Source organism: Pipistrellus kuhlii, unplaced genomic scaffold (genome assembly GCF_014108245.1).
Source record: "Pipistrellus kuhlii isolate mPipKuh1 unplaced genomic scaffold, mPipKuh1.p scaffold_m20_p_10, whole genome shotgun sequence".
NCBI lineage: Eukaryota > Metazoa > Chordata > Mammalia > Chiroptera > Vespertilionidae > Pipistrellus > Pipistrellus kuhlii.
Window position 1 is genome coordinate 51,555,554 of NW_023425405.1, and position 23,228 is coordinate 51,578,781.

The 23,228-nt window shown below is 40.6% G+C and overlaps 2 protein-coding genes across 8 annotated transcripts in view; one reads left to right on the forward strand and one right to left on the reverse strand.

The window, feature by feature from the left end:
* The window catches only part of COG5 (component of oligomeric golgi complex 5), a 135,033-nt gene extending 126,695 nt beyond the window's left edge, over nt 1–8,338 (reverse strand). The window contains exons 1-2 of the mRNA XM_036429725.2: nt 8,152–8,338; nt 1,068–1,207 (exon numbers count right to left, since the gene is read on the reverse strand). Of these exons, the coding sequence (XP_036285618.1) occupies nt 1,068–1,207; nt 8,152–8,281 (270 nt within the window). The 5' untranslated portion in view covers nt 8,282–8,338. The remainder of the gene's footprint in view (nt 1–1,067; nt 1,208–8,151) is intronic.
* A 26-nt stretch (nt 8,339–8,364) lies between these two features.
* DUS4L (dihydrouridine synthase 4 like) lies at nt 8,365–21,657 on the forward strand. Of its 7 annotated transcripts, none has more exons than XM_036429743.2 (8): nt 8,365–8,496; nt 12,383–12,521; nt 13,463–13,593; nt 14,375–14,496; nt 17,754–17,871; nt 19,260–19,382; nt 20,369–20,595; nt 21,322–21,657. In XM_036429743.2, exons 2-8 carry the CDS (start codon nt 12,414–12,416, stop codon nt 21,567–21,569), a joined length of 1,077 nt encoding a protein of 358 aa, XP_036285636.1. In that variant the 5' UTR covers nt 8,365–8,496; nt 12,383–12,413; the 3' UTR covers nt 21,570–21,657. The 7 variants fall into 7 exon arrangements, with proteins under 7 accessions (XP_036285636.1, XP_045434504.1, XP_045434503.1 ...); XM_045578547.1 differs by having other exon boundaries at nt 8,370–8,550; XM_045578546.1 differs by having other exon boundaries at nt 8,370–8,544; nt 12,386–12,521.
* The last annotated feature ends 1,571 nt before the right edge of the window (nt 21,658–23,228 follow it).

The window sequence follows — 23,228 nt, forward strand, 5'->3', positions numbered from 1 at the left end:
AAGGGCAGAAGGTGGGGTGGGAACTGAGTGGAGGGGAGGTATGGCGCGGGGTGGAAGCGGGGGAGGAACAATTATAATAATCTGAACATTAAAGATTTATTAACTTAAAAAACAACAACAGCTAATTCTTGCCATGCTAATATATGCTTTTATTTTAAAGAATGTTTTCAAATATCAGATTCTCATAGTTCTTGAACTTAATTCAGCATAATCAAGATCACATAATTCGTCCAACCACTGTAGCTCGTGGCTGAGTTTTGACCTATGAACCAGTAGGTCATAGTTCAATTCCAAGTCAGGCACATACCTGGGTTGCTGGCTCAATTCCCAGTAGGGGACATGCAGGAGGCAGCCAACAAGTGATTCTATCTCATTATTGATGTTTCTTCCTCTCTCCCTTCCTCTCTAAAATCAATAAAAATATATTTTAAAAAATAAATTTTTAAAAAATGTTTAATTAAATTAAAAAAAAATCTTTTTAATTATAGAATTGTAGTAGAGACAGGAACCTTCAAGATTTTTTACTACAATCTCCTCTTGTTTTTTTTAAACAAGAATCAAAGGCATTAAATGATATCAATGGCAACAGCACAGCTGAGATTAGGAACCATCTCCTAAGTCCCTATATTGTGTTCTACCCACCACAAATTGATCAGCTTTCTGTAATTTCACCAATTGTTATACTTTGTGCTCATAATGTATGAACTGTATATGTGAACATCCCAATTTTTCTTATTCACAATGTTCTACTTTCAAATTCCATTTTCTATTATCTTTATAAAAGTCATCTTATTCTTTGCCCACCTATATTCACTACACATCAGTTAAGGTGGTGAAAACAAAGTATGAATAATATATTTTGAAAAGATCAGCATATTAGTTTTTCAACTAACAAAAAGTAGTTTACAGAAAACTTCACCAAATGATACTTTGAAAAGTAATCCACACTAATAATTATACATTTGTTTTGTAAATATTCATTTAGACTAAATAATAAAAGGATTATAAAAATTATAAATTATCACTTTGGGCTGAGTAATCTGCATGATTCAGAAGACTGGAATTACCTGTAGGTGTAGCTCTTTATCCAACTGACTGATTCCTTGGGCAAGTTTTGCTAGTTGTTCAGCAATTACAGCTTGATGAATAGATTGTGAAGTATAAGTCTTTACATCAAAGTCTTCATTTAAAAAATCACTGTAACACTCTGAAAAAAAGAGTCTTTTTTAAGTACATTGTACTAAACCGTAGATATTAAGCAACAGAGCAATTACAATCATAGTTAACATATTTTGAGGTCTTTCTAAAACTGCTATAAATTCTGTCTTTTTAAAAAATATTTATTTTTGCCAGGACCGGTTTGGCTCAATGGATAGAGCGTCGGCTTGGGGACTGAAGGGTCCCGGGTTCGATTCCGGTCAAGGGCATGTAGCTTGTTGCGGGCATATCCCCAGTAGGGGGTGTGCAAGAGGCAGCTGATCAATGACTCTCTCTCATCGATGTTTCTAACTCTCTATCTCTCTCCTTTCCTCTCTGTATAAAACCAATAAACTATATATATTTTTTTAAATAAAAATAAAAAATATTTATTTTTATTGATTTCAGAGAGGAAGGGAGAAGGAAAGAGAGACAGAAACATCAATGATGGGAGAGAGAATCATTGATTGGCTGCCTCCTGTATGCCCCATACTGGGGATTGAACCCTGGTTCATAAGTCAATTCTCAACCACTGAGCTATGCTGACCAGGCTGTAAATACTTTATGTTGTAAATAAGGATGCAACAGCAGAAGAGAGTGATAATATTCATTGACAGCATATTATGTGCCAGGCATTGATCTAAGCAATTTACAATTACTAACTCATTCAATATCACACAATCCTGTTTGAACAATCGTTTTCCCCATTTCACAGAAAGAGAATGGCACACACACGGTAAGCAACTTGTCTAACCTGTCTGAGATTTAAACCCAGGCAGTCTAGCCCACACTCTGAACCACTATGCCTAAAGCTTACTTTTATCAGAAAAGAAAACTGAGTAAAATATTAACTACTCACCATCGCCTTCAATGCATTAAAACAAGGTCACTGACAGTGACAACAGAAAAATTAACTATATTTTATATTTATGGTCTGTGATATCTCTAGATCAATGGTTCCTGACCTTTTTTGGACATGCCCCACCTAAGCATCTCTAAAATACTGATCCCCACTCCCCACTGTGACATATAATTCTTATTATTCGAAAAGTGAACTCCTGTTTATGTGGATGAAGCCTAAAAGTGAACTCCTATTTATGTGGATGAAGGTCTAAACAAGCTTCCAAAGAATATGGCATCCATGAAAGAGAAAAATAAAAAGTATGAAAGGACAGTTGAAGTACTGAGGAAGAAATCACTAAGAAATTATTTTAAAATAATAATAATAATAAAGTAAAATGCAAAAAAATCACTATTAATAACTCAGTCTTGAACTGACTCCCTTAAAAATCAAATGCTGAGAACTTCTGCTCTAGATCAATGTACAAATAGTTCTAGGAGCAGTATAGAGGATGAGTGAAAAGGGATTAGTCACACAGTGGTGTTTTGCAGCTGGCTCATAGTGGCTCCTGAGAATTAACTGTTAAATTTTCAGGAATTGTGTGAGCCAGTTCCTTGATTAAGTAACTGACATAGGGAATTCAGCTTTACATTAAGCCAGACCACTAGGCATCCAATAAAACCCTAATATGCTAAGTGTCCAGCTAACTGGTTGGCCGTTCAACCAATCAAAGTGTAATATGCTAATGATATGCTAAAGCCACTCAACCACTCGCTATGATGTGCAATGACCACCGGAGGCAGATGTACCAACTGGGGTACATTAGCTTGCTTCTGGGGTCCAGCTGATCAGGTCTGAGCAAGACAGGCTGGACACCCTCTGAAGCCCTCCCAAGATCCTTCCCCGGCTGGCCAACCTCCTGTGTCTCTCCCCAGCTCTGACTGTGCACTGGTGGGGTCCTTGGCCTGGCCTGCACCCTCTCAATCCAGGACCCCTCGGGGGATGTCAGAGAGCCAGTTTCATCCCAATCCCACAAAAGGAGCTCAGCCAGAAGCCAGGCTCAGGGCTGGTGAGTGCAGCAGCAGTGGCAGGAGCCTCTCCCGCCTCTGCAGAAGCACTAAGGATGTCCGACTGACAGCTTAGGCCCGCTCACTTAAGCTGTCAGTTGGACATCCCTCAAGGGTTCCCGGACTGCAAGAGGGCGCAGGCCCGGCTGAGGGACACCCCCCTCCCCCTTCAAGTGCACAAATTTCATGCACGGGGCCTCTAGTCTTTATATAAAGATGAATATGAACATAATTCAAGGATAATGCTTGTTAACATTCTAGAGTTATTTTAAAGTTTGTGAATGACAGATGATGTTTCTCTCTAAGTATGACCTCAGGTGCAGATTAGGGGAGAAAAAAAGTGTAAAAAATATTTTTTTTATCTATTGGGGTGACACTGCTCAATAAAACCATACAAGTTTCAAATGTGAAACTCTGTAACATACCATCTGCATACTGTATCATGCACTCACTTCCCAAAGTAAAGTCTCTTACAGACACCATTTATACCTCTTCGCTCTCTTCCACCTCCCCCCCCCCCCCCACCTCCTTTTCCCTCTGGCACTCACCATCTGTATCTATGTGGGGGGGGTTTTCCTTCTTTATCACGTCACCTTTTTCACCCAGCCCTCAATCCTCTTCCCCTCTGACAGCTGTCAGGCTGTTCTGAGTTATCTGTTATTCTGTTTCTAGTTTGTTAGTTTATTTTGTTAATTAGATTCCACATGTTAAGTGGAATCATAAGGTGTTTTCTGACTGGCTTATTTCACTTAATATAATATCTTCCTGGTCTATCCATGCTGTCACAAAAGATACAATCTCCCTGTTTTTTCACAGCCAAGTAGTATTTGATTGTGTAAATGTACCATAGTTTTTTTTTTAATCATTTTTATTGACTTGAATTTTAGAGAGATAAAAAGAGATACATCATTGTGAGAGAGAAACATCCATCTGTTGCTTCCCACACATGCCCAACCAAGGATTGAACCCACAAACTGGGCATGTGCCCTGACAGGAAATCAAACCAGCAACCTTTTGGGGCACGGGACTACACCCAACCAACTGAACCACACCAGCCAGGGCTCACAGCTTTTTTATCCACTCATCTACTGATGGGTACGTGGACTACTTCCGATCTTGGTTACTGTAAATAATGCTGTGTCCATTTGATTTATCTACAAGGGATTCACTGGAGACCTGGGCAAAGCGATTTCATAGGCATAGCATGAGGGTGACTGGATCCTGGTGAAGACAAAAAGAAAATCCAGAGCACAAGAGGAGGGCAGTCCTTAGGAAGGAGCAGAGACTTCACTTCTGTTATAATTGAAAGTATGAGAGGAACGGGAAGAAAAGATGGCTGCAGGTTCAGGTTTAGCTTATAAGTTTGACGGCAAGAAGTGAAGAAAGCTCACACCTGGTAGATTCCTTCTCGCTCCTTTTCTTTCTTTCTTTAACCACTCACTGAAGATATGTTGAGAGAGAGAGAGAAAAGGAGAGAGAGAAATGGAGAGAAGCATGGATCAGTTACCTCCTGTACAAGCCCAACCTAGATATGTGCCCTAACCAGGACACAGACTTGTACCTTTTGGTGTACTGGACGATGCTCCAACCAAATGACCCACCCAGCCATGGCTATTTTTTTTTTTTTTTAAAGAAAGTTGAGGGGACTCTTTCCCCTCCCCATATAGGAGTCTATGCTATGAGATTCTTTCCCTCTTCCCACTCGCGAGTCTGTACTTGTACTTCAGTAAGTTTCCAAATAAATAAATAATAAAAAAGAAAAGGAAGTTGAAAGTCATTTGTTAAGTTTGAAAAGAGTAAAGAAGATTTAAATAACCACTATGGAAGATAAGTAAGAGAACTAAATTGGAATATATAAAAGGCATAAGTGAGTAATATTTAACCTCCAAAAACTGATTATAGTTCCGGGAATTCATCCTACTGAAAATATATATGTCTGACGTGTTGTTTTTTTCCACTTCTGGGGAGTTCTATTTACACTTAAAAAACCAACTCTATCTAGACTTTCCTGACACTCCCCTAACCACTCCCCATTTCCATCCTCCTCTGTACATATTAATGTTTTACTTTGTACACAGTTTACTACTGCCCTACCAATCCCATTACAGTCCTGTCTTTATAGCTCTGTAAGACTATTTCCCCTACTAAAATGGTGGGCTACTTGAGGGTGGAAACTGCCCATATATCAGGAACTCAAAATTTAACTCAATTAAATTTAAATTAAGATACAAAGATACATTAGACAGAATCTAACCTTCAGAATCTAACAAAATCTAGTTCAGAAAACACCACCATTAGTGTTGGCTGGTGTGGCTCAGTTGGTTGAGCACCATTCTGTGCACCAAAGGGACACCAGTTGGATTCCCGATCTCGGACATATGCCTAGACTATGGGTTTCATCTCAGGTCGGGGTGTGTTTTTCTCTTACATGGATGTTTCTCTCTCTTTCGCTCTCCCTTCCTCTTTCTAAAAATCAATAAGAAAATTTAAAAAAATAAAAATTAAAAAAAGGGAAACACCACCATTAATTATGTTTTGACAAAAGTATATATGTTATGAGAAGCCAAGTAATTGCCATAGCTGGTTTGGCTCAGTGGACAGAGCATAAGCCTGCGACTGAAAGGTCTGAGTTCGATTCAGGTCAATATCCTGATTTTTCGGCTTCATCTCCAGTAGGGGGCATGCAGAAAGCAGCCTATCAATGATTCTCTCTCATCATTGATGTTCCCTTCCTCTCTGAAATCAATAAAAATAAGCCAAGTAATTATGGGCAATAATAACATATACAACCGTCAGAGAAAACTGTCAGATGTAAGAAATACCCAAACCCTGTAAGAATTTTCAGGTGTTTATTTGAGCTTAACTGATGACAATGCCAAGAAGCAAAATCTCAATGGATTGAGAAAAATGCTCCAGAGATGACATAAGGGGTTATAGGAAATCCATTGGTGGTAGTTTAGGGAGGCATAAGAAAGCAAAGCTAGGAAATCTCTAAGACTGGATAAAGAGTAAAATGAAAAGACAAATACTTCTTTTGCATGGGTGGATACTGGATAGTTAACAATTAACACAGCAAACAGATGTGGGAGAACAAGATAACAATGAGGCCTTAACCGGTTTGGCTCAGTGGATAGAGCTTTGGCCTGTGGACTGAAAGGTCCCAGGTTTGATACCAGTCAAGAGCATGTACCTTGGTTGTGGGGACATCCCCAGTAGGAAGTGTGCAGGAGGCAGTTGATCAGTGTTTCATTCTCATCAATGTTTCTAAGTTTCTATCCCTCTCCCTTCCTCTCTGTAAAAAATCAATAAAATATATATATTTTTTAAAAAGATAACGAGGGGGTTCTGTGGTCCCGTGTTCTGATGGGAGATTGTGCCCTGAAGGGTATGGCAATAGGGAGTTACTCTGACATTCCAAAGATATGTTGTTATAGATGCAAAAAGACAGTAGACAGGCTCAATTAAACATTGAGCTTTGTAAAGAAAGACACCAGCCTAGGACATGACTAACCATCCCAATTCATTTTCAGTTAGTAAATTTTAATTTCAGACCCTCCTATGTGGTTACATTAGGTCTCTTGAGTTTGTCTGGCTTACCAGGCAGACGTCCCCAGAGCTTGTCAGGTTTAGTAGGCGGCCCCTTTTTCACCCACAGAACTTTTACTTATAATCTACTATGGTCTCCAAATGTTTGTATATGATTCTTGATGTTGTTCAATTTTTTTAAAAAATGTATTCTGCACCTACTATATGCGAGGTGATATTATTAACACTGTGGAATATAACTAGTGGTTTTACAATGAAGTAGAAAAGATTAAATTATGAAATTATTTTAATACACTAGAGGCCCGGTGCATGAAATCTGTGCATGGGGGGGGGGGAGGGGAGTGGTATCCCACAGCCCAGCCTGCACCCTCTCCAATGTGGGACTCCTCGAGGAATGTCCGGCTGCCCTCTTACAATCCAGGACTGCTGGCTTCCAACTGCTCACCCGCCTGCCTTCCTGATTGCCTCTAACCACTTCTACCTGCCAACCTGATCACCCCTTAACCAATCCCATGCCAGCCTGATTGATGTCTAACTGCTCCCCTGCCAGCCTGTTTGCCACCAACTTCCCTCCTCGGCCGGCCTGGTCATCCTAAACCTAATTATTATAGAGTATACAATTACTATAGTTAATCCCAGTCTGAACGAATGCTCCAAACTCTCTTCCGCCCATGGTTGTGGATAAACAAACGAACCTGCAGGAGATGTCACCTGTGCAGTCCAAGAATTTAACAGAGAGAACGTCCCGTTGCCCGCTGCACTTAAAAATAAGTCCCTCTTTCATTAAGCGCCAGTCATCTGCTCTGGTCTTACACTTGCTGGAAAGCAAATCAGTTTCACTAAAAAGAGATATTGACAGGAAGCCAGGAAGGCTGGTCAACTACCTTAATTGCTCTAACCACTCACCCTTTAGTTGAGACATTGTTAGCTGAAGCAGCCTCCACCTTTTTTGTCCCGTGAAAGTTTCCGTTATTTCCTGCCTAAGGGCAACATGTAAATTTCTGTTTATGTTGCCTAAGATGTTTTCCCCAAAGCCTCAATAAAAGGGACCGCGGGACCAGAGCAGTGAGTAGTTCTCCCACTAGAGTTGGACTACTGCCTGGCCCCCCATATCACCAAGTTGAATTTCTTCAAGTACCAGGTCCGTTCATTTGTGTGCAGCCCTTCTCCAGAACCCCAACCCTGGATTGGAACTTTCCAGGCGGGCCGTGAAAGAGATTCCTACAACACTTTTCATGGGATGAAACGCTTCCCCTTTGGGTCAAGACCTGGGGCACCGACCAAAAGCCCCAGGCGCGGGCAAGGTAGAGCTGAAATGAGGAGCAAGTAGACAGCAGGTGTCCCAGGACGCGAGTTGGCAAGGCCAGCACCCTGACGCCAGGGGGCCAGGCGGAGGGGAGTGGTCACCGCAAGATCCGGAAAACTTTCTGCAGAGCGACTGCGGGTCAAGTCCCACACAGGGCCCGGCACAGAGCAGGACAGTCCCTCCGGCCTCCTTACCGTCCTGCAGGAGCTCCCGGACCGTCGCTGCAGCCGCCCGAGAGCCCAGAGCTCCGTGTCCGGCTCCAGCGCCGCCGCCGTCCTCACCTTCCATGTTGTCAAGTCGCGCGGTGATGACGTCAGCGAACATGCCAGCCCTGGCGGTGACGCAATCTCCCGGCGCCGCCCGCTCCGCCAAGCCACGCCCACCGCTCCGGATCCGCCGGGTGAGTGGGCTTCAGCGGCCGCAGCTGGACGGGCTCTGCCCGGGGAGCCCGCGGGTCCCAGCGCAGCGGGGAGGCTGGAGCCGGGGACTCGGCGGAAAGCGCCGCCCGCGAGGGCCGGTGTGGCTCCCGGGCCGCGGGGGAGGAGGGGCGCGCCGGGACGTGGCCGCAGCGCTGACCGCTAAAGCAGGTATTTATTTACCCTGAGATCGAGGGCCCCGCGGGGGCGGAGAGGGGCGCGGGGGGTGGGGGAGCCCCGCCGGCGCCCCCCAGGCTCGGCTGGCGGGAGTTAGGCGTTAGTTGCCCAGCTTTCTCTGCCCCACGCCCCGATCCTCAGTCCTGAGCGGAAGGCGGACGGGGAAAGCCTGGGAGGGAGAGCTGCTGCCGGGGCGGTGGTGAGAATCAGGGAGAGCCGAGAGCCGGGGGAGAAGGAAGCCGGAGCCCGGAAAGGACGAGTGGGCTGCGGCTCTGTCCTCCCTCCCAGGAGGTCAGGACCCGCTTTTCTGCTTCCTCTCGGTTCCAGCCACGTGCGTTGAGGGATGCCAAAGTTGTGGTCCTATTGCAAACGGATGGGCTTTCCGTATCTGAACTAAAAAGCTGTAAAATCAAGTTAGTTCTCGTGCCCTGGCCGGTTCGGCTCAGTGGATGGAGTGTCGGCCTGTGGACTGAAGAGTCCCGGGTTCGATTCTGGTTAGGCCTGGGCACATGCCCGGGTTGCGGGCTAGATCCCCAGTAGGGGGCGTGCGGGTGGCAGCCAGTGGGTTGTTCTCTCTCATCATTGATGCTTCTCTCTCTCCCTTCCTCTCCGAAATCAATAAAGTTACTTAAAAAAAAAAAAAAAGTCAAGTTCTTATCATCTCCGCTGCTACATCTGCATTAGGCATTCACCTAGATTCCTCCAAGATAAATGCTGGTAAGTTAACAGATCAAACACGTATGTAAGAAGGTTAACAAACATTTATTTATACAAAGAAAATGTAATACAACTTCATATACACACAGGGAGCTGTTTTCCCCCTAATTCAGAGTTAGGTAGTTCTCTTAGTTCTGTTGAGTATTTCAAGAAGTTGCAATAATAGTAATTACTCGATGCTAAACACTTTTCTAAGTACTTTATAAATCTAAATGCATTTAATACTTAAACAGCTAAAGCAAGCAAGTCTCATGGTACGTGGAATTGTGTTTTCCCTTTTTCTTTTAAATTATATTTTTATTGGTATTAGAGAAAGGGAGAGAAACATTGATTGACTTCCTCCTGGGAATGGAACTTGAAACCCAGGCCTGTGCCCTGACCCGAATAGAACCGGTGAACTAAATCTAGAAGCATGGGACTAGCCAAACCCGCTGAGGGCTTGCTTTCTCTGTCTCAGGTGTTTCCTAATATTTGTTTGATCTCAATCATGGTAAGCTTAATGGTTTTGAATAGAGGTCAAATGGATTATGAAGGGCAGTGTCTCAGACTTAGGTTTCATTATCTGAAATTCTTTATTGTTAACTAAGCGTATTTTTGAAATATGAATTTTTTTCCCCTTTGGCCTTTATATTGGATGGTACCCACAATCCAGTTATGTGCCTTGACTGGGAATTGAACCAACAGCCTTTCAAGTATAGTAGCTACACTCACCAGAGAGCTGTGCTGCAAGAATTTTAAAAACATGCAATTTAGGCAGAGGCACTGACCACTTCTCAAGATTGTCATATAAAAAGATCCAACACAATAGCCATCAGGTGTGAGTGAAGCAAAATTATACCTGCTCTGGCCTATTAGCTCAGTTGGTTGCAGCATCATTCCAATATGTCAAGGTTGTGAGTTTGATCCCTGGTCAGGGCACATACAAGGATCAACCAATCCTATATAATAAAAGGCTAATATGTAAATTGTCTCCTTGACTGGGAGTTCAACCAGGGTTGGGGCCGGCCAGTGGCCCGCAGCTCCTCCCCTTCGCCTGCCCCACCCCGCCCCACCTACCCAGTCTGATGGGGCAGGCTGGCCAGACCCCTCCTGTGCACCAATTTGTGCACCGAGCCTCTAGTAAATTCATAAATAAGCGGAACAAATCAATGTTTCTCACATTCCCTCTTTGTAAAATCAATAAAATAAAAAATATATAAATTAATATATTTTATTCAGAGAGAAAGGGAAAGGGATACAGAGTTAGAAACATCAATGAGAGAGTCATCGATCAGCTGCCTCTTGCACACCCCCTACTGGGGATATGCCCGCAACCAAGGTACATGACCTTGACCGGAATCGAACCCGGGACCCTTCAGTCCCCAAGCCGACACTCTATTCATTGAGCCAAACCGGTTCGGCTAAAAATATATTTTTTAAGTCACAATCACCTTTAAAAATTATACCTATTTTTTTGTCAGATCAACAAAATATCTACTTTTGTGTGTGTGTGTGCTGCAGAATTTTACTAGAGTATGTGTGCCATGAGATGAAAAATGTTGAAAACACTGACCTACATTATAAACTCTAAAAGAAACTTAGATGGTATATAAGGTTCATGCCAGTCTAGGCCTTCTCACTCTTCGGTTCAGTTAGAACTCAGACAACACTAATTTTGTTGTCTATAAAATACTATGAATTGCTGAATTTAATAATTTGTTCCTCTTTCAGTATAAAAGTGATTTACTATGCAGTTATCCTATCTAATAAAAGAGTGATATGCAAATTGACCATACCTCTGCTATGCCCATAAGCCACACCTACCAGCCAATCAGGAGTGAATATGCAAATAAACCCAACCACGATAGCTGCAGCCACAGAGAGTAGGAGGGAGGCTTAGGTTTCCCTGACAATGGAGGAAGCCAAGCTTCCGCAGCCCTGGCCTGTCTTGGCCTCAGCTTAAGGTTACAAAGTTTCAATTATAGAAGATACATAAGTCCCAACAGAAATGGCTGCTGCCAAAGAACAAGCAGGAGGCTTGGCTCCACTCCAGGCTACAAAGTTTCAATTGTATAAGAAAATTCCAGATACCAGGGTCTCCAGGGGGAGTGGCCTGCCTGCAAACCACCACAGGCTCCTCGCCCAGGCCACCCCACACTCCAAGGGAACCCCCACCATGATCCGGAACTCCCTTCAGGGCAAACCAGCCAGCCCCCATCCATGTACCAGGCCTCTGTCCTATCTAATAAAAGTGTAATGTGCAGATTGACCATCACTCCAACACAAGATGGCTGCCCCATGTGGCCAAAGATCCTGCCCCCATGTGGACACAAGATGGCCAGCAGAAGAGGGCAGTTGGGAGGGACCAAGCCTGAAAGGGAGGGCAGTTGGGGGCGATCAAATCTGCAGGGGCAGGCAGTTAGGAGTAACCAGACAAGCAGAGGAGGCAAGTTGGGGGTGACCAGGCCTGCAGTGGAGAGCAGTTGGGGGGGTGGGGGGAGGATCAGTCCTTCAGGGGAAGGCAGTTAGAGGTGACCAGGCCTGCAGGGGAGGGCAGTTAGGGGTGATCAGACCTATAGGGGACGGCAGGCTTGCAGGGAAGCAGTTAGGCATCAGTCAGGCTGGCAGGGGCATGGTTAAGGGGTGATCAGACTGGCAGGCAAAAGCGGTTAGGGCAATCAGGAAGGCAGGCAGGTGAGCAGTTGGGAGCCAGCAGTCCTGGATTGTGAGAGAAATGTCCCAGATTGGAGAGGGTGCAGGCTGGGGTAAGAAACACGCCACACACACCATGCACGAATTTCATGCACCGGGCCTCTAGTGTTACTTTAATGAGTTAAGTATAGAATTTGAAACTGTTAGTGTTTGACATGAACAAGCATAATCTGTACATAACAAATATAATTTCCCAAAGTGCTAAAACTATCAGTAACTTATAAAGGCAGAATTTTGTAATATCCTATTTGATACTATCAAAATAAGCTAAAGAGACTTCAAAGCCCACTGGCCTGATGAAAAATGTGTGTTCTTGGCCATTGAAATTGTTAGAATGATAGGAATTCATCTAATGAAAGTACCTTTTTTCTATGTATACTGATTGTGGTTTTCTGTTGTGTGTGTGTTTTGTTTGTTTGTTTTTCAGATTTGAAACAAATCTGTGTTCGTGAAGAATGACTGCGTACAAAACACAATATGTCAAGAAAGATAAAAGATCCAATAGAACTATTTCATTCTGGGCAGTTTGTAAAAGTCTCCGCCCCAATGGTTCGATATTCAAAGTAAGTATTGTTAAATGGTGACTTCCTTTTTATGCTGACTTTTTAAAAGTAAGACCACTTCACAACATGGCATCTTCCAACACTTAGCTTTTGGATCATGATCAAGGCTTGAGTCCTGATGTTACCACTTGCCTAGTATGTGTGTGGCCCTGAGTAAACAGTTAACCTCTCCGAGTTCCTCCTGGCTGGCGTTGCTCAGTTGGTTGAGCGCCCTCCCATGCACCAAGAGGTTGCTGGTTTGAATCCAGTCAGGGCACTTGCCCAGGTTTCGGGCTTGACCCCCCCAGTAGGAGGCGTGCAGGAGGCAGCCAATGTTTCTCCCTCTTACCCATGTTTCTCTCTCCCTTCCTCTCTCAATAAAAACAGTTTTTTAAAACAATAGTGCTTATAACTCCTATCTATAATATAATGGTTATTAAATAAATATAAGCATGTCTGCACAGGTTTTTGTGTGAACGGAAATTTTTATATCTAGGATAATAGATATGGTAGTTATATGTTTAATTTACTTAAGAAACTGCAAACTTTTCTAGAGTGGCTATATGTTTTATGCTCCCACCAACAATGTATAAGAGACCTCGTTTCCTTTCTTCCTTTCTATCATATGCCTTTGATCACGCCTTATTATAGTGACTAGAAGTTCCAGCACTGTGTTAAATAAGAATGATGAAAGCAGACATCTTTGCCTTGTTCTTAATCTAGGGGGAAAGTAATCTATCTTTTACCAGTTAGTGTAATGTTAGCTGAAGGACTTTTTGTGGGTCTTCTCTATTTTTCTGAGAATTCTTTTCATCATGAATGAGTATTATTTTGTCAAATGCTTTCTCTGCATTGTTAATATAATCACGATTTTTTTCTTTAGCCTATTAATATGGTAGATAATATTGATTCTGAGTATTGAACCTTCTGTTTTAACTGTTGATTTTCTGACACCACTACAGCAGGAGAAAGATGAGGCACCACCTCTTTACAATCAGGTCGAGGTAGAAGTCCAGGTTCCCCATTTAGTCTCCTTTGACACTCTGAGGGCAAAGGGCTCCTCATTCCTGCTGAGCAGCAGGGAGAGTTCCAGGTCCACATGGAGTGGGTGGCTTGGCAGCTACTGGGCATGATGAAAGTCCTGGTTCTGCTCTCAGCGTGCTCTGATGCTGCTCCCTGTGGGAGGAAGGAGGGCGCCTCCCTGCTGCTGGGTAGGTGTAGACTTCCCATGAGGTCTCCACTGATACCTCTGGAGGCACCTTGTAACTTGCCAGCAAGGATTGAAGGCCCAGCTACCTACCTGGCCTTTTCTGATACTACTTTGGAGGGACACTGGAGAACCTTGTCACAGCCTTGGAAAGGTAGAAACCTAGGCTCCCCACTCAGCCTTTGTGGAGAGGAAACCACAGTTGTCTTTTCTTGGTGTTTGGCTGGAGTCGAGCTGCTATTCTGTACTGTTTTCTGTCTTGCGAGGCTGACCCTTTCCTGGCTGTTTGGCTGGGGAGAGCAGACTTCTGTTAAGGCGCTTTTGTTGGCACACGTTGGTATTTCCAGTTGCCAGCTTCTTCAGCTCCAAGTGTGGGATATTTCAGGTAAAAAGAAAACCCAAGAAACTCACCATTGTTATTCCTCAGGTCCTGAGGTCACTAGCATGTCCGTTTTCTTCACCTTTGAAACTTTTTCTTTCTTTTTTTTTTTTACTATAAAATCCAGGGGTTTTAGTTATACTAAGCAGGAAGTCCAGGGAGATCTCCATCTCCCAATACATAGACCTTTCCTCTAATAAATATTTAATAGTTAACTAAATTAAACTTGGAAGTACATATGATTGGGCTGATTTCTAAACGCCTAATTAAAGTTTTATCCCTTTACAGGTTAGCTTTTAGAACACTAGTAAGAAAGTACAATTGTGATCTGTGCTACACACCAATGATAGTAGCTGCTGATTTTGTCAGATCTGAAAAAGCCAGAGACAGTGAATTTACCACAAACCAAGGTATGTGAAACTCAGAGTTTGTTGACTTGGTAAATCTTAAAAATCCCAATTCAGAGATTTTATTTTTTAATCTTTTAGTATATAATGTCTCTTAATAAGTATTTGTAAAATATGTTTTTATTGAGTGTCTTCGAACTGGATGGTATACAAAATACTAAGCCTTCCTTAGGGCCCACGATCTCTCACCTAGACTATTAAATTAGATTCCTGTCTCACTTCCCCCTTTCTTGTCCCAATCTAAACTATCCTCTAAACAACCCAAAGTGACCTTTTTAAAATGTAAATTTGAACACTTCTCTTAGATCTCTTTTTTGCCTAAAGCAGTGATTCTCAGAGTGTGATTCCCCAGACCAGCAAGAAAAGCTGCATCTGGAAACTTAATTAGAAATGAAAATTCACAGCCTCTACTCCAGGCCTACTGAATCAGAAACTCTGGGTATGTGGTCCAGACCTGTTTTAAAAAGCCTTCTAGATGATTCTAAGCTTGCTAAAGATTGATAACCACTGGCCCAAAGAGTAAAATTCTAGCATCTGTGAATAATATGTAACATTCTTCATGATCTAGCCTCTGAATACATCCTCAGCTTTATCTTCTATTAGTTTTTTGTTTTTTTCCAGAGCCCACTGACTTTATTACTCACAAATGCTAAGTTATTTTAAGGCCCATGCTCTATTTCTCTCATACTTCTCTACCTAGATTCTCCTTCCCAGCCATGCTTGTCCCTTATATCCCTATTTCTCTTGACAAACAACAGTTTATGCTTCTGAATCTAGCTCTGGGATTTTGTGGCTTAGGTACTTTCCTAATGACTCTCCACTCATATTATTTCTTTGAAGCACAGTCTTTAAATGTTGCACTTAATCCTGCTGTGTTATAATTTTCTCTTTGAATGCCTATGTTTCCTCCTGGACTGTGGGCTCCCTGAGACCTGGAACTATTTCTTACTGATTCATATCCTCAGTATCTAGCATAGTGTTGAAAATAGATTAGACCCATAAGTAAATGTTAAACTGAAATTCTATAGCTCTCTTCAGTTACAAAGGGGAAAGCATCCTACATCCTCAGGAAAAGGCAAATTTTCTGACCCCAGGATAATACTGTAAATTAGCGGAACTGGATGATACCCAGAAATCTGCATTTTTGGCAGGTACCCAGTAAATCTCACACAGGTAGTCCTCAAAAAGTCTTTAGAAAAATTAAAATACATCTATCCAGAGTTTTAACACTAACCCAAAGATGGAAAAAAAATTTGTCCTTTAAAACCTAGGAAAATTGATATATTTGGCTATATTAAAATTTAAACTTTTATATGTAAGAAAATAGCACAAATACACTAAAAAAAAAACACCTAAAATTGGAAAAATGTTTATGATCCTATCTAATAAAGAAGGAATATGCTAATTGACCCTCACGCTGTTGCAAAGATGGCAGCACCCACAGCCAATAAGGAGGGAATATGCTAATTGACTGCCCCACCCTTAAACATGGTGGCACCCATAGCCAATTAGGAGGGAATAGGCTAATTGACTTCTCCACCCTCAAAGATGGCAGTGCCCACAGCCAATAAGGAGGTAATATGCTCGACTGCCACGCCCTCAAAGTTGGTGGTGCCCAAATGCCCCACATGCCTGCCTCTGGAGTCCCCCAGTCCCCTCAGCCCCCCAACCTCCCTGGGCCAGCCTGATGCGCAGGCAAGCCTGAGATGGCGGCTGCCAAGCCAACACTCAGGGTGCAGGCAAGCCTCAGATGTTGGAACCGAGGCTCAGATAACCAGGGCCAGCAATGGCATCACCTTCCCCGGATTGCTGGGTCGCCTCCCGCCCCTGAGGACTCCCGGACTATGAAAGGGGACAGGCTGGGCTGAGGGACCCCACCTCCAGTACATGAATTTTCATGTACTGAGCCTCTAGTATTTTTTTTATTTATGATAGAGCTAATTTCATTGTTTTATAAAAAGTTAAATAAAAAGGAATAACTAAAAGAAAAATTGTGCATATAAAAAATGTGCCAAGAATATGGAAAGCCCAGAAAGAAAAATATACACACTATTGGATATATAACATAGGATAAGTTACAAGGAAACAAGAATTTACTCTATATTGGTATGTATCTATGTTGCTGTTGGAACTCCGTTCCTTCATCCTGTTCCACTATGCCAATTGTTGAATCCGAGAGGCTGGACCCCCTTGATCACCAGGAATTCAATGACAGAGAAGCTATGAGAAGTTGTGGCTATATATGAGAGTCTTTATAGTGGGAGCCAGAGGCCAAGTAGCCATTGCTAACAAGGAGCCACTAAACAAAACAGTTCTTCAAAGCAAAGTCCCATACAGTAACTGCACACCATACATCTTTCTCACACAGCAGCAGCAGCAGCCTCTGTATCTACAGCCATTATTTGAGCAGCCGCATGCTGCCTGTTGGTCATTAACATTTTATACTACTTAGACAAAAGAGGGTTCTTGCCAAATAGTGACCTCAGTCTTTTGATTTATGGAAGAGCACACTTATGCAGTGTACATACAGACTACTGTGGCCTTGCTCTTGCACCTGTGTATAGCATCTTAGCCTTAAACACTTCAGATTCCCACACTCAGAATGGCCTTGAATATCTGATGTACTCTGAATAGGCCCACCACACTCTAATTGACATTGAACATCTGAATAGGGTCCCCAGAGTTGGTAAATTGTTTTGAAAGAAATTTTTGTAATGTCTATAAAATGTTAGATGCTTGTTCAAAAGTTACACACCTGAATGTGCCAACAAAAGCATGTGAGAGTATCCTCATCACATTGTTTGCAATAGCCACAAACAAAAAGCAATCTAGAAGTACATTATGTGCCGTCATCTATATACAGTGGAATATGCCACTGAAAAGAAAAGTCTGAGGACAGCTCCCAGGCACATCAGGTTAAAAATAAAGTATTACAGCAATGTACAATACATAGATTGTTCACATTGGTTAAAAATTTACAGATACACATAAAATTGTCCTGGAATACAATAATTCTCATCTTTGGAAAGGGTCTGTTTGTCAACAGTGTTGTACTTTTCATTCAATCAAACCTTACATTTGGATTTGAACTAAATGTGAATTGCTTTTTATTTAAAATGTTTAAAATTATTTTAATGCTCTCTTGTTTGAACAGATACTTCTTAGGCTAAAAATGGTTATTTTATATTGGTATCTCGTGTGTGCAGGTGTGTGTATGTGTGTTTTTGTGAATTTTAATGTTGAGCTATTCATTTTATCAGGTGATTGCCCATTGATTGTTCAGTTTGCTGCTAATGATGCAAGACTTTTATCTGATGCTGCTCGTATAGTCTGTCCTTATGCGAATGGAATAGACATTAACTGTGGTTGCCCTCAGAGGTAAAGCTCAAAAGAAGTTGGAAGAATTTTCAAAAAGATTAGGAAAAAACTATGTGAACATGGTAAACTATCTTTCTAGCTTTCCAATAATTAAAAAGTAAGGAAAATAGTTAAAGCACTTGGGCTCTAACTAAGAATTAAAAATAAGGGAAGATTATTTAGGAACATACATGCAGAGGTATTTTCTGATGGCTGAAACAATGTAAAGACCCCTTGACAGCTGTTTTATCTTACCTAACCACTACAATTTTTTTAAAGTGTGGATCTGCCTTAAACCTCATCCATAAGACACTGATGTTTATAGCAAATTCTAAAACATTCCATGAGACACTGATGTTTATAGCAAATTCTAAAATTTATTTTTACTGTCATGTCAGATATATGTGCTCTAGAAACTGTTTCTATGATTTGGGAGCTCACCACTTATTTTCTCCTAATTAATTTTCTTTATAAGAATACCTTCTTATAATTACTTTTCTTTCCCCTATGCCACAATTATTTGGTGATTCTAAATAACTGTGTATTTATAGGATGCACTTAATTTGACAATATCCCTATGTTTCTGACACTGTAACAGGTTATCTGACAATAATTCAGAATGTGTCCAAATAATAAAATCAAGGTTTTAAATACAGCATAATCCAAATCAGATTAGACATATTTGTATACTCATTAGGAGAGTTAAATAAGCTATTTAGTCATGTTGGAATGCTATAAGCCAAACTTATCTCTCTACTATTAAGACTAATAAAACCTCTTATTATGTATAATAAACATCAAATTTGGAATTTAAAAAATCTGAAATAATTGAAATTAATTACAAGTACTTAAATCTGTTCTGGTTGAATGGATAGTAATTTAATTTTCTGACTTGCCAGTGAAAACCATTTCCTCTAAGTACTTTTTGAACTGGGAACCTGTTTTCCTAATTTTAAATTGGTCAAGTTAGAAATGTTGGCTCTGCCCTAACAGGTTTGGCTCAGTGGATAGAGCATCAGTCTGCAGATAGAAGGGACCCAGGTTTGATTCCAGTCAAGGGCATGTACCTTGGTTGCGAGCACATCCCCAGTAGGAGGTGTGCAGGAAGCAGCTGATCAATGTTTCTCTTTTCATCGATGTTTCTACCTCTCTAGCCCTCTCCCTGTCTCTCTGTAAGAAAATCAATAAAGTATATATATATTTTTTAAAAGAAACATTGGATCTATGAATTGTAAAAATCTGATTCCATTCAAGATTGTTAGATAGAAAAATACTAGATGCACTTATAGAGCCTTTAGAAATGTATCTTCTTATCAACTACAGTTTATTTGTGGTTGTGTTTGCTTCATAAAGGTGGGCAATCTTCTTTTCAACTACAGTTTATTTGTGGTTGTGTTTGCTTCATAAAGGTGGGCAATGGCTGACGGTTATGGAGCTTGCTTAATAAACAAGCCAGAGCTTGTTCAAGATATGGTGAAACAAGTAAGAAATCAAGTGGAAAATCCCAGATTTTCAGTATCTATTAAAATAAGGTAAAAATATTTTAACCTGTTGACAGATAGTTATTTACTTAAGAAATAAAAGAATATTCCTTCTGTTTGGGGCTTCAGGGCTGTCTATCCTTAACTTGCAGGTGGTGTATAGAAATGTTGAAATAAGATATTTAGAAAATGAATATATACAGTATTTTTTTTTATAATCCAGAGTAATTTCCTCTTTGTATTGTTTAACAGAAATGAAAAAAATTTTTATTATTAAATACTTTTATCCACGCCTGGCCAGTGTGGTTCGGTTGGTTGAGCATCATCCCAGGCACCAGGAGGTCACCAATTCAATTCCTGGTCAGGGATATGCCCCAGTTTGGGGTTTGATCCCCAGTGTAGTGTATGCAGGAGGCAGCTAGTTGATGTTTCTCTCACCAATGTTTCCTTTTTTTTTTTTTTTTTTAATCAGTTCTGTGAGAGAAAAAAACTTTAAAACTCTCCTCAAAAAGAAACCCTTAACTTTTTCTATGTACTACTTAATTAATGCTAAGATACATTTCTGGTACCAAGAGTAGAAAATAGGAATGGTATTTGCACTAAAATTTCACAATGAAAATAAAATAAACCAGGAATCAGTTTTTTGGTGACAGGTGAAAAATATATTTTAAGATAAATAAGTATTATTTTCTCCCATTTGGGGAATGCTCATACACAAGCAAATATTAGGATAGCATCTTTCAATTCATGTGTGGAGTATTTGACTAACATTTTCAGTTTTGTAAGCCAAAGGAGAGGAGCACTAGATAAGATAAAACTTGTCATCCTATTATTGACAATAGTGAAATAGCTACATTTGAAATCTTAAATTGGAACTGATCCCTGAGCAAAAAAAACCTTACTGATAGTGACATATAGTGATAATATGATGTAGAAAAACTACCTAAGGTTTTATATAAAATATTATTGTATTTAGTTATTAAATTTAGCTTTGATTTATGTGCTATAAAAAGATGGCTATAATTTTAAAATTATAGGATCCATGATGACCTTGCAAGAACTGTGGATCTTTGTCGAAAGGCTGAAGCAACGGGAGTCTCCTGGATTACAGTCCATGGGAGAACCGTTGAAGAAAGACACCAGCCAGTTCACTATGAAGCTATTAAAATAATTAAGGAAAATATGTCTATACCGGTTATTGCTAATGGAGACATCAGAAGCTTAAAAGAAGCAGAAAATGTGTGCCATATTACTGGTACAAATGGTAAGAAATAAGTACCTGAATTTTTGTCTTTTAAGTAGCAAAAAAAAAGTGGGGATGGAAGAATAATGTTAATGTTTTCTTTACTTTTCATTAAATTGGAACTATATTTTCCTCTTGTGTTGGTTTAAGCTAAGCAACTTATTTAAGTATGTTAACTCTTCTAGTCAGAGACAGTAGGTTAGTTGAGGTAAATTTATTCTTTATACTGCCACCATCATATCCATTGAAAGACTAGTTAAGAATCTTACAGATAGCCTGTTAGTAAAATAGAACACCTTGACTAGAACTGAGAGTGAGCGATCACAAGAGTATTCATAGGAACCAAAAGAACCCCAGACATCGATGCAGTTTCCTTATCCCCTTAAATTACTGGCCCACCAATCCCTGTGATACCTATTGTTAGGTAATCTGCGGGAGAATGCAGATAAAACTTAACTTCAAGCAAGCCCAATTTATGATAATTTGGATTTGCCCTTAACAGAAAGCATAAAGATTAATTGCTTAATGTAGAAGTCTTAGTAAAATAAAATAAAAAATCTGTAACTACCTTTAGACTTGAAAAAAGAACTATAAAAATTATATTATAATTGAATTACACAGACTAATATCAGGGTATTGTGAAACCTTGTAATATACTTTATTTTTTAATTCTCTGTTTGTTTGAGTGTGACCTTGTAACTATGAGTTCTTAATATGTGGATAAATGTTCTATGCTTTAATTCATAGGTGTGATGGTTGCAAGAGGACTCTTAGCAAACCCAGCCATGTTTGCTGGATATGAAGAAACCCCCCTGAAATGTATCTGGGATTGGGTTGACCTTGCTCTTGAACTTGGAACTCCTTTTATGTGTTTCCATCAACATTTAATGTACATGATGGAAAAGATAACTTCCAGGCAAGAAAAAAGAATATTTAATGCTTTGTCAAGCACATCAGCAGTCTTAGATTACCTTACAGACAATTATGGGATTTGATTGGACTTCCTAAATTGTTTTAATATGTACTTTAAAGGAATTGTGTTTTTTAAAGTTTTTAAATAAATTTTTTATTTTAATACTAAAAGTATGACTCATATAGTATCTGTAAATTAACATGAACTATGTTTTTAATAAGAAAAAGTGCAGAGAAATGACAAAACAAATGCCAACTTCTGTAAAATGAAAAGGAACAAGACAGCCAAAACCAGTTTGGCTCAGTGGATAAAGCATAGGACTGTGGACTGAAGGGTCCCAGATTCGATTCCGGTCAAGGGCATGTACCTTGGTTGCAGGCGCATCCCCAGTTGGGTGTGTGCAGGAGGCAGCTGATCGATGTTTTTCTCTCATCGATGTTTTTAACTCTCTTATCTCTCTCCTTTCCTCTCTGTAAAAAAGCAATAAAATATATTTTTTTAAAAAGAAAGAAAAGGAACAAGACATTCTATATAGAATTGCATTCATGACTTAGATTAAAAGTTCAAATTGAAAAATCAAAGTGTGACTTCCTAATTCATGCATTACACTTCTCAAGGTATTTGTTTTAAATAGTATATGGCTGAATTTAATTAGATTTTGTTTCTATAATTTAACACTTATGTTTCCATCAAATTATTCAATGACACCCAATCATAACAACAAAAAAGAACCCCTAGTGTAAGGAGCCGCTGGGACATCTTCAAGCATACCAACATTTGTATCATGGGGGTGCCACAAAGGAGAGGGCAAGAAATTGAAAATCTATTTGAAAAAATAACAAAACTTCTCTTACTTGGTGAAGGAAATAGACATAAAAGTCCAGGAAGTATAGAGTCCCAAACAAGATGACCTAAAGAGGCCCACGCCAAGACACATCATAATTGAAATCCAAAAGGTTAAAGACAAAATGAATCTTAAAAAGCAGCAAGAGAAAAGCAGTTACCTACAAGGGAGCTCCCATAAGGTTATCTCAATGGAAACTGCAGGTCAGAAGAGATTGGCAAGAAATATTCCATGTAAAGCAAAGGCCTACAACCAAGATTACCCAGCACAGTTATTCTTCAGACTCAAAGGACAGATAAAGAACCTCTCAGACAAGAAAAAGCTAAAAGAGTTTATCACCACCAAACCAGTATTACATGAAATGTTAGTGTCTTTGAGAAGAAGGAAAAATAGAGGGTGTCCCCCCAAAAAATGTATACACACTTTAACAATTGATAGCTCAATTTTGAAAATGAAATGAATTTTAATATATACTTCATAGTTATTCAAAGTGGCAATAAATACATATCAACAATTGAATCTAAAAACAAGTAGAACTTAGACTCAAGATACAGAGAACATTTTGATGGTTCTGTATCTAGATGGGAGGGGGATTGCAGAGATCAGTTACAAAGATGAAGGGATTAAGAAGCACTAATTGTTAACTGAATAGGCATAAGGATGTAAAGTACAACAGAGAATATCCTATATAATAAAGGTAATATGCAGATTGACCATCAATCCAACACACAAGATGGCCACTGCCATGTGGTCATAGATGGTTGCCCCCATGTGGACATAAGATGGACAGCAGGGAAGGGCAGTTGGGGGGACCGGGCCTGCAGGGGAGGACTGTTAGGGGCAGCCAGTCTGGCAAGAGAGGGCAGTTGGGGGCAATTGGGCCTGCAGGGGAGGGCT

Bases quoted from the DNA above. Each gene is read 5' to 3' on its own strand.
- DUS4L (XM_036429743.2), top strand. From the start codon at position 12,414: ATGACTGCGTACAAAACACAATATGTCAAGAAAGATAAAAGATCCAAT. The intron at 17,872-19,259 runs GTAAAGCTCAAA...TGCTTCATAAAG, and splicing joins AACTGTGGTTGCCCTCAGAG to GTGGGCAATGGCTGACGGTT. The intron at 20,596-21,321 runs GTAAGAAATAAG...TTTAATTCATAG, and splicing joins CCATATTACTGGTACAAATG to GTGTGATGGTTGCAAGAGGA.